This window comes from Enhydra lutris, unplaced genomic scaffold (assembly GCF_002288905.1).
Source record: "Enhydra lutris kenyoni isolate GAN:26980312 unplaced genomic scaffold, ASM228890v2 scaffoldscaffold13, whole genome shotgun sequence".
NCBI lineage: Eukaryota > Metazoa > Chordata > Mammalia > Carnivora > Mustelidae > Enhydra > Enhydra lutris.
The window spans coordinates 57,386,495-57,400,289 of record NW_019154097.1 but is presented as its reverse complement, the minus strand read 5'-3'; the positions used below and the strand labels follow the sequence as shown (position 1 = coordinate 57,400,289).

The 13,795-nt window shown below is 46.0% G+C and overlaps 2 protein-coding genes across 5 annotated transcripts in view; one reads left to right on the top strand and one right to left on the bottom strand.

Moving 5' to 3' along the window:
• Positions 1-13,795, bottom strand: part of LOC111146348 (solute carrier family 5 member 11) — a 42,359-nt gene that overhangs the window by 22,920 nt on the left and 5,644 nt on the right. The window contains exons 2-6 of one of the 4 annotated variants that reach the window (XM_022501867.1): positions 8,109-8,265; positions 6,682-6,753; positions 4,349-4,453; positions 2,841-2,900; positions 1,152-1,256 (exon numbers count right to left, since the gene is read on the bottom strand). In XM_022501867.1, coding sequence (XP_022357575.1) covers positions 1,152-1,256; positions 2,841-2,900; positions 4,349-4,453; positions 6,682-6,753; positions 8,109-8,243 — 477 coding nt within the window. In that variant the 5' untranslated portion in view covers positions 8,244-8,265. Of the gene's footprint in view, positions 1-1,151; positions 1,257-2,840; positions 2,901-4,348; positions 4,454-6,681; positions 6,754-8,108; positions 8,266-13,795 lie in introns of those variants that run through there. The other 3 variants (XM_022501868.1, XM_022501869.1, XM_022501870.1) reach the window with 3 other exon arrangements.
• On the top strand, positions 11,210-12,039 carry LOC111146349 (coiled-coil-helix-coiled-coil-helix domain-containing protein 2). Its single transcript, XM_022501871.1, has one exon. It carries the CDS (start codon positions 11,283-11,285, stop codon positions 11,751-11,753), a length of 471 nt encoding a protein of 156 aa, XP_022357579.1. The 5' UTR covers positions 11,210-11,282; the 3' UTR covers positions 11,754-12,039.

Below are 13,795 nucleotides of genomic sequence, written 5' to 3'. Positions count from 1 at the left end.
GGAAATCGATGGATGAGTGAACGGAGGGACATTTTCAGCACAGGCTCCCCTAAGCCTGGATTCTGGCAAATACAGAAGAGCTCTCTACTGCCCTATCTTCAGCCACCTCTTCCCAGATCGGGGGTCTCAAACTGGAGCCGTGTGGGCCATTACATTTGACACCTATTCACCGGGCTAATACAACAACCTCCTCAGTGGTCTTTCTGCTTCTACTCTTGGTCTTCCACTCTCCATCCTCGACACTGCAACTTTTATCAAATACTGCCATGATCATGTCATCCTTCTCCTGCCGATTAATATTCTTCAGTGGCTCTGCCCCCATGAACCCCAAACTAATATCTACATAAAAACATTAAAATTGCATTTCAGGCTTCATGGTCTGCTTGCCCCTTGACCTCATTTCCCTCATTCCCTTCATGTTCCCTGATTCCCTTAACAAGCCTGTCTATCCATCCAGAATGCCAGGCCCCCTTTCCCTAGCTGGTAATCATCCTTGGTCGTAACTTCCCTTGTGAAGGCTTCCTACATCTGTAGCTTCCCACCAGACTGAGAGGGGAGTTCTGAAAGAATGTTGTCATCTAACGTCTATCTTTCAAGCCTGCATCTGGCATAGAATCAATTATTGTTGTTTGGATTGAATGGAATTCCTCTGCACTGCACTCACTCCCACTCTCCACACCTGGGGTAGGCTTTCCCCAGCCCCAGCTGTAAGCGGAGACAGCATCAGCATGAGTCAGGTCTGCTCTTGGCCTCTTTCTTGAAATCTGCCCATCCAACCAAAGCCCAGGGTGGGGCAGTCTCCATGGGCCTTCACACACCTGATGAATACCCGATGACTGCCTTATCCCAGGAGGAAGAGAACAGTTCCCCACCGAAGTTTGGCAGGGCTCTCAGAACCCCGTTCTTCAACCCTCACCATCCTGACATGTTGCCAGAGCTCTGAAAGGAGTGGAAAGAGGTGTCCTTCCCTCCACCTTTTCTCCCAACTTCCTCTCCCTGAGCTTACCCTCTTCCCCGACCCCTCCCATTCTCCAAGCCCCCTGAAGCCTGCCCAAGGAGAGGAAATGCATGGGCAGGACACACTACCAATGGCTGTATTCCATCTTCTCACCATGCTGTAGGGACGTGGCCAGGCTGGGTCCCCATCTTACCGAGATCTTGGTGAAGATGTAGATGAACAGGTAGAGCACAGCCAGGATGATGGGGATCCTGTTGCCGCCAAAGCGTTTCCTTAGGTATTCTGGCATCGTGGTGACCTGGTGGCCAGAGCTGAGCTGTCACCACCCACCTGATTTGGGGCACATGGCCTCCTGGCACTGGCCCTTCCCCCTCCCCTCCCCCCTTCCTCTCCCAACTCAACAGCACTGATGGTCTTCTTAATCATAGACTTAAGAGGGGAGAAGAAAACAGGCTTAGGAGAGTTAAGTATCTGCCTTCAGCTCAGGTCCGGATCCCAGGGTCCTGGGATCGAGTCCCAAGTCAGGCTTCCTGCTCAGCGGGGAATCTGCTTCTCCCTCTCCCCCTGCTTGTGCTCACTCTCTCTCTCTCTCTCAAATAAATAAAATCTTAACAAAAAAAAAAGGAGGAGAAAATGGGGGCAGAGGGATGGGATGTGGAGGAATTGAGGTTCTGTGCAGGGGGATATTATCACTCCCATCCCAATTGTATTATCAATTACTCACTGTTTTTATTTTTTAAAATGATTTTTATTTGACAGAGCGAACGAGTGAGTTAGTCAGTTTAACTGATTGAGCCACCAGGCATCCCAGATCCCACATTTTCCTATTAGAAGCAATCGCAGCTACCATTTCAAGTCTTCCTGCCTCCTCTCAACCTCCAGCCCCCGAATTCCTTCCTCACTCTCAGCAGATGACATTACCTTTTCTTGCCAGAGAAAGTGGCTGAGAACGTCTGGCTGCCCTACCTGAGAAATAACCTGCATCTCCACCGATCTTTACCCCTTTCCATAGGAGGTGTTAATACATAATTATTGATGCTTTGGCCCAGAGACCCTCGGTCCCAGCCCAGTGTTGTTATACCCCAGATATTTTGCCCACATGGGAGCTAGTCCCAGGTGGAGGTGGGAGCCCCCTGCCAGCCACCCACTAAGGCCCTGCTTATCTTATTCAGACTCCGTATTATCTCCAAGGTTATTCATCCATGTACCCTTGCCCTTTACACAGGATCACACTACATTTGGTACAATGTAATTTTTCAAATGATTCCTTTTATCATTCAGCAGGTCTCCCTACTTGTGTATTTTTGTAACTGCCACAATAAAACGTGAAAATCAGTTTTTGCATCATTAAAACCATGATGGGATAGTACAATCTTGCTTGTGTGGTAGGATCCCTAAAACAGAAGGAAGTCTAGACAGGAGGACTGACATAAAGCTGTCGGATCAGAAACAGTTTTTTAAACTACTTTTTCAAAAAGTCTTAAAGCACTGTCATTTGGGAACAAAAATGTTGACCTTTCACAACCACCAGAAATAATTCCGTTTGTATAATTTTCTGTGCAAAGGAAGAAAAGCAGTAACCCGTTATGGCTTAAACATTTAAAAGACACTGTGAGTCTCGTGTCTGTGTCTTGGCATTGAGAAAAAAAAATGTTTTTGAGCCCTTGTTGCTTCCAGCCTCTGAAAAGCCTGTGTGCATCTCCCTCATGGGGCAGCAGGTGGGAGCTGCTAAGGACAGGGCTCCCTGGTCTCACCTGGGCAGCATCCCTCACCATGTGGGGAGTTCCCAGGGACTGGCTAATGGATGTCCTCAGGTGGGAGGGAGGGAACACAAGGGTGACCCTCCCAAAGGGTCTTCTTGTCCCAGAGCACCCCAACTCACCTGACCAGCGATGTAGATGGGCAGGAAGATCCAGGCCAACATCAACACAGAGAACAGGCCCTGCCCAAGAAAACAGTCAGGCACATCAAGGTGCTGGTTTGGATTTCCCTCTGCACTTGGCGGTCACCTGGCCTGGTTCCGTCTCGGGTTCAGTAGCTCATCCTCCCTGAGCCATCATATTTCCATGTTGAAATGGGTGAAGGGGATGAAGGAGGGAAGCATGGAAATAGCAGCTTCCCTGTGACTCCTCATTCAGTATCTCCCGAAACCTCATGTCATTCCCTGCCATCCAGGGGTGGACCTCCCTCGTTGATCCAGGATGGGCTTGCTAAGTGAACCCTATCATAGGGTACTGTGCGTAGGGTACTAAGTCTGCAGCACAAAATAAATACTCTAAAAATGTTAGTCACTGAGGGGGTACCTGGCTGGCTCAGTGGGTGGAACGAGTCACTCTCGATCTCAGGGTGGTGAGTCCAAGCCCTACCCTGGGCGTAGATACAATGTAAAAATAAATAAATAAATAAATAAATAAATAAATAAAGCTTGTTTAAAAAAATTTCTTAGTCACTGTGAAGATGAAACTCACTACTAAGAGTGCACGCCCGCTCCCTCAGTGAAAATCATACCCTGCATGAACCCTGCTACCCAGGATAATGTGTCCTATCTCTGGAGTTTCTGTGGGGTGGCAGGAAGGTCGAGAACCACTGAACCCCACACTACATTTTTGTGATGGCCAACTGGATCTAATACACAGATATACCCTTGGGTCCCCTGACACCTTCTATCTTCTGCATCCACAAGGGAGAGGTTCTAAGCCGTCTTCTCCCACACATGGTTTTTTGGGGTCCCAGTCTTCTGGGCCAGGATCAAGCAAACCCAGACAAGCCCAAAACTTGCAGAATCAGCTGATTTTTTGCTGACCAGGTCTGCCTTTGGTGCTTGCTTGTTTTCTCATGAAGTACAACTGTAGTTTTAAAAAGAACAGGGTAGGGCGCCTGGGTGGCTCAGTGGGTTAAGCTGCTGTCTTCAGCTCAGGTCATGATCTCAGGGTCCTGGGATTGAGTCCCGCATCGGGGGACTCAGCAGGGGAGCCTGCTTCCCTCCCTCTCTCTGCCTGCCTCTCTGTCTACTTGTGATCTCTCTCTGTCAAATAAATAAATAAAATCTTAAAAAAAAATAAAAAATAAATAAAAAGAACAGGGTAGGGGTGCCTGGGTGGCTTGGTTGGTTGAGCCTCTGACTCTTGGTTTCAGCCCAGGTCATGATCTCAGGGGGTCCAGGAATCGGGGCCCACCTTGGGCTCCACCCTCAGCAACGAAGACTACTTGGGATTCTCTCCTTCTGCCCCTCCCTCTGCTCATGCTCCCTCTCTCATGCTCTCTCTCTAAAATAAATAAATAAAATCTTTAACAAAAATAGATAAATGAAAGTACAGGGAATTCACATTGTCCCCCAGGACTCTCTGGTAGGCAAAGGGTGAGCTGTATGTGTGCTGGTAAAATACTTACATTCAATTCATAAGCAGTGACAGAGAGGCCCACAGCAGCACCTGACCCTGCCAGGCCAACAAAATGTCCACTTCCCACATTGCTGGCAAACAAGGATGCACCCACCTGTGGGCAGATGGACAAGTCAGATCTTGGAGTGATGGTCTATGGTACCTCTTCCCCAACCCCGGTTTTTCTCATGCTCCAGAGGGACCAAGACAGAAGAAGTAGAGAAGGCAGGACCATCCCTAGCCTATGTGGCACCTTTTTCTTTCTTCAAATTAGAAAAAGATTCTTCTTCCTCAAGACTCTTTTACTTCCATCTATCAGATACTGGCATAATAAATATGCATATTTGTGATGGCTAAAATATGAATTGTGTGCCATAGGGTTGTGCAGTGCATGACATGAACAACTGTATGCAGTATCCCTGGGGAAAGGATGACACGGTCTTGTGGAAGGTACTTCATGATGAGAATCAGAAAGCCTGTGTTCTATTCCAGTTCTGCTTCTAACTTAGCAAAGTAGATAGCCCTCTTTCTGGTAGAACAGTAAGTGGCCAAGCCTACACTCAATGACCCCAATCCCTGGTCTCAATGGACTGGACCAGACAAACTTGAGCACCTGGCCCAAGCCGGGTCAATGACATTTTCTCTTCTGGGAATCGAACTTGGACACCATCTCTGTTACTAAATCCTAGCTAGTTTCTCTCGTTGAGGCCTGCATTCTCTTGGTTAAACATAGAGATTAGCCAGAGACAGAAAGCTGAAGATACATTAGTACCAAACTGTGACTTTCTCTTTTATACAGTCAAGAGGATTGACAGATAGGAAAGGGAGTATGTTCACACTCTGTCATTTGGTGATATTTAATGCTGTGTCAGCAGGCAACTGAGAAATCTTTGGGCAACTGTTACTCATAATTCGGGGAACACTAGATTATAAGAGCTCCTTGAGGGTGAAGACCAGCTCACTGAGAAAAAGAGAGAGAAAGGGAGGGACGGAGGGGAGAGAGAGAAAATCCCAAGCAGGCTCCATGCCCAGTGAGGAGCCTGACATGTGGCTTGATCTCTCAACCCTGAGATCACAACCTGAGCTGAAACTGAGCTGGACGCTTAACCAATTGAGTCACCCCGGGTGCCCCAGGGAGAATATGTTTTGTAATGAATATTGAGTGGATTTGCAGTGAATGGCTTCACTGCAAATGGGAGATGTCCTCCCTCTTCTTAGTTCAAAGATTTCATCCTTATTTTAGGCGATTATAAGCAAACTATTATCCCGGACCACCTACCCAGGGCACATGAAGTAGACACCTGTGTGCATATGAGTGCACGTGTGTGTGTGCACGTATGTGTATGTGTGCATGTACGCATGTTTGTATATGTGTTTGGCAATGCCCCTAGGTCCGCTTGAAAAGAAAATACTGGGGCGCCTGGGTGGCTCAGTGGGTTAAAGCCTCTGCCTTTGGGGTCCTGGGATCGAGCCCCACATCGGGCTCCTGGGATCGAGCGCCGCATCGGGCTCTCTGCTCAGTAGGGAGCCTGCTTCCTCCCCTCTCTCTGCCTGCTTCTCCGCCTACTTGTGATCTCTCTGTCAAATAAATAAATAAATAAAATATTTTTTTAAAAGTTGAAAAAAAAAAAAAGAAAAGAAAATACTAATTCGACTACAGTGTTTGTCATTTGTGTCCTCAACATCTATTCTACATTGTCTCAGTAATGGCCTCTAGCCCCTTCTCATTTCTCATCACATATGCTTTGGGCGGGGAGGTTCCAGGCTCCCCCACCCAGCTCAGGCATTGACTTTGTGACCCAGGCTTAAGCCAATTAGCAGATCAAACTACCCTGGTCACAGTGACTGGCACAGAGGTGGGCATGGGACCCAACCAGAGATGAGGTATCTTCCAGGGATGCTGCCATGGAGGCAAGTGCTCTTCCCACACTGGACTGAGCTTGAAAAGATGAAAAGTCTGGAGCAGTGTCTCCCATCTTATTGCCATGAAGTCGACCCTGTTTGGGAATAATGCCTGTCCAGAAGAAGAGAAGTTGATATGGACAGATGGAAGGAAGAAAAGAAGGGAAAAAGGGATGGGCATGGGGAAGGAAACCAGGTCCTAATGACATCACTTGAAACCCTGCCCTCAGCCATCCCTGAAACCAACCTAATTAGATTTCTCCCTTGGGTGAGCTGATGAATTCTTTCTGTTCAAAATCATTTGCACCGGAGCTAAGCCTTCTCTAGACCATGACTTCCACAAAACATACAATCAGAGTCCTGTGAGACCAAAGCCTAACAGAACATCAGCCCTCGAAGAATCTTTGAGAAATGACTTTAATTGAATCAAAGATCACTTACTGGCCACCACACCATGTCCCCTCCAGCTAGGAAGTAGCCTTTCACTGTGTCTCTCTTGGTCTTCACTGTGGACTGAAACAGAGAAGAAGGTGGGAAATAATCAGAGGCATCCCAGAGTGCCTGAGCCATGGATTACCTGCTGTGAGTCCAGCGGGCCAGATTTGGACATCAAATATAGTTTGGGTTTTTTTTTTAAACCCATGGTTTAGGAAGATTTTAATTTGAATGCTTTAGAAGAGACGTAAATTCTTCAGGTCGATGCAACCCCTGCCACTCCCTGCTTTGCATACTTACAGCTCAACTATGTGTTTGAGTTCTCAACCCATGGCTTATCTAGGAGAGCTCATGATGGGTACCATTTACTGAGTGTTCATAGAGACACAGTAGCTCAGCACACAGACACTATGCTAAATATTGTAGAGCATCATCTCATGATAATCCCTACCATCTCCTATGAAGTTGGTGTCATTAGACCAATCTAACGGAAGAAGACACGAGGCTCAGAACTTACCTATCAGAGGCTCAAAGTTACCTATCTTGTGCCATATTTCTAGATAGCAGAAGGGCTGGGAATTCAGACCTAGGTCTGAATGATTACAAACTCATACATCCTTCGGTCTGACAACCTTATCTGTTGTAGGAATTTATCCCACATTATAGTTGCACACATCCAAAATAATGAGTGCACAAGATTTGCTGACTGCAACATAATTTGTAACAGTAAGAGACAGGAAGCAGTCCAAATGACCCTCTATCCAAATGATACAGTACAAGTATCTTATGGAATCCTGTGCAGCTTTTCAGAAGGCAAGGAATCGTCTATGTGCTGATATGAAAAGACAGCCAAGGGACCATGATAGGTGAAAAATAGCAAGGTAAAAAAAAAAATGTGTATAATAAGTTACTTCCTATTTAAGAAAGAGGTAAATACAAGGATAATATTTGCTTGGATTTCCAGAAGGAAACTCAAACTAATGTGCAAACAAGTTAGTAACAGTAGTTACCTGAGGAGGGAAAGGCAGTAGTGAGACTTTTCACTGTATGTCATTTCAAGTTGCTTTTATTTTTGAACCATGAGGCTTTATTGTCTTTAAAACAAAACAAAACAAAACCTTCACTTAAAAGAGAAAGAAAGAACATGGCCTTCGAAGTGAAGGAAATACGGATTCTAACTGCAGCTCTGCTAACTTACTAACATATAAGGAGCTTAGATTTTTGAGCCTCAGTTTCCTTACTTATAAAATGGGTACAGTAGTAGTGTCTTCTTTGTAGACATCTCTGCAAGCACATGGGGTAACACAAACGTAAGTGCCTAAGACAGCACCTGACATATGATCCACACTCAGTCCATTTTTACAAGCATAAAGTTCAGATTACTTGATGACCTTGGGTGAGTTTCTTCCCCTGCCTCCCCTGGTCTGGCTTACCCATAGTCCCACAGCCAGGACAAAGAGGAAGTACAGAACGAGCACTGCGATGTCACCTGGCTCGAGGTTCCTCTGGGGAAAGGCGTCCAGGGGATCGGACTGGGTGGGCTGAGGGCTGCTGGAGCTGCTCTCCATGGTTCTGAGCAAATGCTCAATCCTGTGGGAAGTGCAAATGCCTGTCAGATGCCAGAACCAGAGGTGCTTTTCTCTCACCCACTCCACAGCTGCCTCCTTGGAGCACCCAGACGAGAGGACAACCATGGAGGGATGTGTGTGGGGACAAGCCCCCCAAGAAGGCAGAGCCACCTACCCATCTGTCTGTCCATCCGCTCACTCATTCATTCAGCAAATTCAGTGAAGTCACATCAAATCACCCACTGATAGTTTAGCAATTCAGCCAATTGGCAAAATATTAAAAAGAATAAACAGTGTGAATAGCACAGATGGTTTCCCACTCCAGGAGTGTGAGTAAAGCGAGACACCTGAGTTACTCCCCATTTCTGAGGAACCTCAGCTGGGTGTAGGTCAAGCTGACAACTTTGTCTGAAGGTCAGCTAGACACTACGATCTTACTCCTTTGAATGATGGATGGCCCATGAAAGTGCACATATTTAGCGATATATGTAGCATCTCCTGCACGCTGGGCATCATTCTAAGTGTTTAATATTAGTGAGGACTACTGTCATGATCCCCATTTTACAGATGGTAAAATTGAGGCACAGGGAAGTTACCTGCTTAAGGTAAGACGGCTCAAGTGGCAGAGCTGGGATTTGAAGGCAAATGATCTTGCTCCAGAATCCATACTTCGAACAACTATCCTAAGCTGTTACCCAGTATCCTGCACTTGTGTGCAATTTAAGGGATTTCTGTGGTGGGCAGATAAATGTCCCCCTCAAGGATGTGTCATTCTAATCCCCAGACCCTATGAATATGTTAAGTTACATGGCCAGAGGACAGCTAAATTTGCAGATTTTTCCTGGATTATCTGAGTGAGCCCAACGCAACCACAAGAGTCCTTAAAAGTGAAGGGAAATCAGAACAGAGAACCAGAGATGACAGAGTGAGAAGGATTTGGCCAAATGTTGCTGGCTTTGGAGATGGAAAAATAGGGACCACAAACCAGGGAACTCAGGCGGCTTCTAGAAGCTGGAAAAACAAATTAATGCATTCCACCCTAGAGTATCGAAAAAGAATTCAGCCCAGCTGTCACCTTGATGTCAGCCCAGTGAGACCCACTTAGAACTTCCGACTTGTAGAACCCTAAGATGATAACTGTTGGGTCCGTTATCAAAGGAACGAGATTGAGACAAAGTGAAAGTTATGCAAAGCCTTATTCTATGCCAAGCATTAGAAGTTAGACTGATGGGTGAGGGGAACGAGACTGAGACGAAGTGAAAGTTATGCAAAGCTTTATTCTACGCCAAGCATTAGAAGTCAGACTGACCGGCCAGGGCCGCCTCCGAAGAGAGTGACCACCCCTTGGTCTTACAGGCTAGTTTTATAGGGCACAACAGCAGATGTCTACATATGTGGCTTTGGCTGATTGGATGTTTCCACCTGTCTGGCCTTGTTTTAGGTGTGTGTTTTAGTAACAGTTACCTGGAACTGATATCAATAACTGTTGAGGCGTTTATTAAACAAAATGGCCTTGTTTTAGGTATGTGTTTTAGCAACGGTTACCTGGAACCGGTATCAGTAACTGCTGAGGCATTTATTAAACAACAAAATGGCTACCTAGGCAACATGGATTCACTATGGCTAAAAAGGCCCAGGCAGGCCCTAGGGGTTTAACAGGTTTTAACATGGAATCGGCCCCAACAATAACCCTGCATTGTTTCAAGTTGCTACATTGCTGGTACTGGCAACTAATAAAATTTCAAAGGGTGATTTTTTGACCATAAGTGATTTGGGCATTGACTAATTCCCGTGTTAATGTGTGACTCCACTCTGGGGGTTTGGGAATGGAAAGACTCAGTCCCTGACCTCTACGATGGGCAGGCCAGTAATGGGGAAACTCACTCATGAGATAACAGCACAAAGATGTTCCATATAGGGGAGATGCTTAGTGGCAGATGTGTTCAGGATTTGAGCTTAGAAGCCACATAGCTGGCCACATCACTGAGAAGTCCTGTGAACCGGGACAAGTTCTCTAAATGGGCAATGAGAGTGTGTATTGAGGGACTGTGGTGAGCTCATGCCTACGAAGGGCTATGTGCACTGCTTCCATAGTCGTGCCCCATAAATTCTGGCCATTATTATTATGATGATTAATAGGATTTTCTACAAGATGCAGTGGGTGACAATAAGGACCCCCTCATTGTCAATGGAGAGATCCAAACAGGAGCATATAAGCTGGGTTTTGAAGAATGAGTCAGTGGTTCTGGATGTGTAAGCAGGGCCTGGGGACATTCCAGGCAAAAACAATAGCATCTACACACTGAGGTATGAACAAGCATGACACAGTTAAGAAACCACCAGATTCTGGGGTGCCTGGTGGCTCTGTCGGTTAAGCATCTGACTCCTGATTTTGGCTCAGGTCATGTCCTGGGTTTGAGCCCTGCATTGGGCTCCCTGCTCAGCAGGGGTTCTGCTTCTCCCTCTGCCCCTCCTCCCACTCATTCTCTCAATCTCTCTCTCTCAAATAAATAAATAAAATCTTCCCCCAAAATTAAATAAATAAGTAGGGACCCCTGGGTGGCTCAGTCATTAAGCCTCTGCCTTCAGCTCAGGTTGTGATCCCAGGGTCCTGGGATGCGGGGCTTCATCCCAGGCTTGTTCGTCCCCTACTCCCTCTACTTGTGTTCCCTGTCTCTCTCTCTGCCAATTAAATAAATAAATAAAATCTTTTAAAAATTTAAGTAAATAAGTAAATAAATAAATTTTAAAAAGTCGATGCTCTAACTCCAAGAGAAATAAAAGGAAAGCAATTAATGATAAAATGATGAATGCATCAACATGCTACATCCATGGGCGGACCCTAAGAGGCCGTCGGACACTTGCACCTACGATGCTGAATAAGTTTCGATTTTAAGAGAAATAAGAAAGTCAGAAGCCATTTTATTCCTCAAACTCAGAATAAAAAGTAAATCTGCGAAGGGCTGCGGCGCCGCTGAAGCCGCTGGGGTCTCCGCCGAGTCTCAGACGTCTGGAAGCAGGGCAGCTCCGCCAGGAACCATGCCGCGTGGAAGCCGGAGCCGCACCTCCCGCATGGCCCCTCCGGCCAGCCGGGCCCCACAGATGAGAGCTGCACCGAGACCAGCGCCCGCAGCTCAGCCGCCAGCAGCGGCTCCCCCATCTGCTGTTGGATCACCAGCGGCTGCACCCCGGCAGCCCGGTCTCATGGCCCAGATGGCAACCACTGCAGCCGGCGTGGCTGTGGGCTCTGCTGTCGGGCACACAATAGGTCATGCCATCACTGGGGGCTTCGGTGGAGGAAGTAGTGCTGAGCCTTCAAGGCCTGACATCACTTACCAGGAGCCTCAGGGAGCCCAGCCAGCGTACCAGCAGCCACAGCAGCAGTTTGGCCCATGCCACTATGAGATGAAACAGTTTCTGGAGTGTGCCCAGAACCAGGGTGACCTTAAGCTTTGTGAAGGTTTCAGCGAGGTGCTGAAACAGTGCAGATTTGCAAATGGATTAGCCTAATCAAGAAGTTCAAATTGAAGACACAGAAAATCATCTCTCATGACCAAGTTAATTTAGCATAAAAATATAATTAATAGTGAACATATAAAGTATAAAACCACCAGTTAAGCCTCTCCATCATTAATTACAGCTTTCTTCAGAATTGGAATGAAAAAGCATGTTCTTACTGAATAGAAGTTCATTGAGATGGTTTGAGTTTGGGGCTGGGAGGATGTTTGTGTGCCTCCTTAAATCACCTTTTGTGATGTTCTCATTTGTGAACTAATTAGAATAAAGTGATTTTCTCTCAAAAAAAAAAAAAAAAAAGTAAATCTGCGAAGGAACAGCAGCACAGAAACTCAGTTGAACAACATGGGGGTGAGGGGTGTTGACCCCCAATGCAACCACAAATCCACAGGTAGCTTTTGATCACCCCCAAATTTCAGTACAAACAGCCTACTGCTGACCAGGAGCCTTAGCAATAATGGTTGATTAATACATATTTTGTATAGGTACTATATACTGTACTCTTACAATAAAGATAGAGAAAAAATAAAACATTAAAAAAATAAGAGAAAATAGATTTATAATACTGCACTGTATTTATCAAGAAAAAAAATCTATGTGTTAAGTGGACCCATGCAGTTCAAACCCATATCGTTCAAGTGTGTTGTTCGAGTGTATATATACCAAAATGCTTAAATTTGTATGCATACTTTGTGATTCCCTTATTTTTTAAGGAGGCTCCAGGTCCAATGGGGGGCTTGAACTCACGACCCTGAGATCCAGAGCCAGATGCTCTACTGACTGAGCCATCCAGGTGCCCCTATGATTTTATATGAAAAAGTCCAGGGTGCCTGGGTGGCTCAGTGGGTTAAACACCTGCCTTCGGCTCAGGTCATGATCCCAGGGGGCTGGGATCAAGCCCCGTATTAGGCTCCCTGGTTATCAGGGAGTCTGCTTTTCCCTCTGTCCCTCCCCGCATCGTGCGCTCTCAAATAAATAAATCTTAAAAAAAAAAAAAAGTTCAAGAAATTACCACGATATGCCATCTTTTAAAGACCAAGCACTCTAAAAAATATTTGAGACAATGTTGTGAAGATAAAAGCAGGCACATTCTTTGCTTTAAAAATTTTGTTTAAAAAAGCCAACATATTGTTTTTCATATGAACTGGAGGTAGGTTCTAGTCTCAGTTATAAGCATGCTGTTCACATACATGAAGGTCTGGTAGACTATTCTGAAAGTTCATGTTGCATGGGGCAGTTCCATATTTCGGGGAGTCTAGCATCTCTGGCCTCCGTGGTACCCCCAAATCATGGTCAGAACCAAAAGTGCTCCCATACGTGTTCACTGCATCTCCTGACAGGCAGCAATGTGTCTGCTGTACGCCTGCGCTCTGGGATAAGGGACCAGGGAGTCATGTGCTCAGACAGGGGTAGGGGAGGCTTGTGCAGAAGCAAGAAGGCGGGCAGGAAGGTCACTGACTTGAGATGAAGTAGAGAGAGAGGCAAGAGAGGATCCGAGAAGTAATTTGAGGTTAAAATCAATAGGGTTTGGTGATTAGTTGACAGGGTAATAAGGACTGAGGAGTACTTTCATGCTTCTGATCAGAGCTGCCCACAGACAGAACAACCTGATTACCTGGGCAGGATGGTCCTTGTTTCTAGAGTAAATTCCCTCAGCTTCAAAACTATTGACATTTTGGACCAGATAATTCTGTTACAGGGTGGGAAGGCTATTCTGTGCATTGCCGGCATTTTTTTGTTTGTTTGTTTTGTTTTTGTTTTTTTAATTTAATTTTAATTTTTTAAATTTATTTTCAGCGTAACAGTATTCATTGTTTTTGCACCACACTCAGTGTTCCATGCAATCTGTGCCCTCTCCAATACCCACCACCTGGTTCCCCCAACCTCCCACCCCCCGCCCCTTCAAAACCCTCAGATTGTTTTTCAAAGTCCATAGTCTCTCATGGTTCACCTCCCCTTCCAATTTCCCTCAACTCCCTTCTCCTCTCTAACTCCCCTTGTCCTCCATGCTATTTGTTATGCTCCACAAATAAGTG

Bases quoted from the DNA above. Each gene is read 5' to 3' on its own strand.
- LOC111146349 (XM_022501871.1), top strand. From the start codon at position 11,283: ATGCCGCGTGGAAGCCGGAGCCGCACCTCCCGCATGGCCCCTCCGGCC.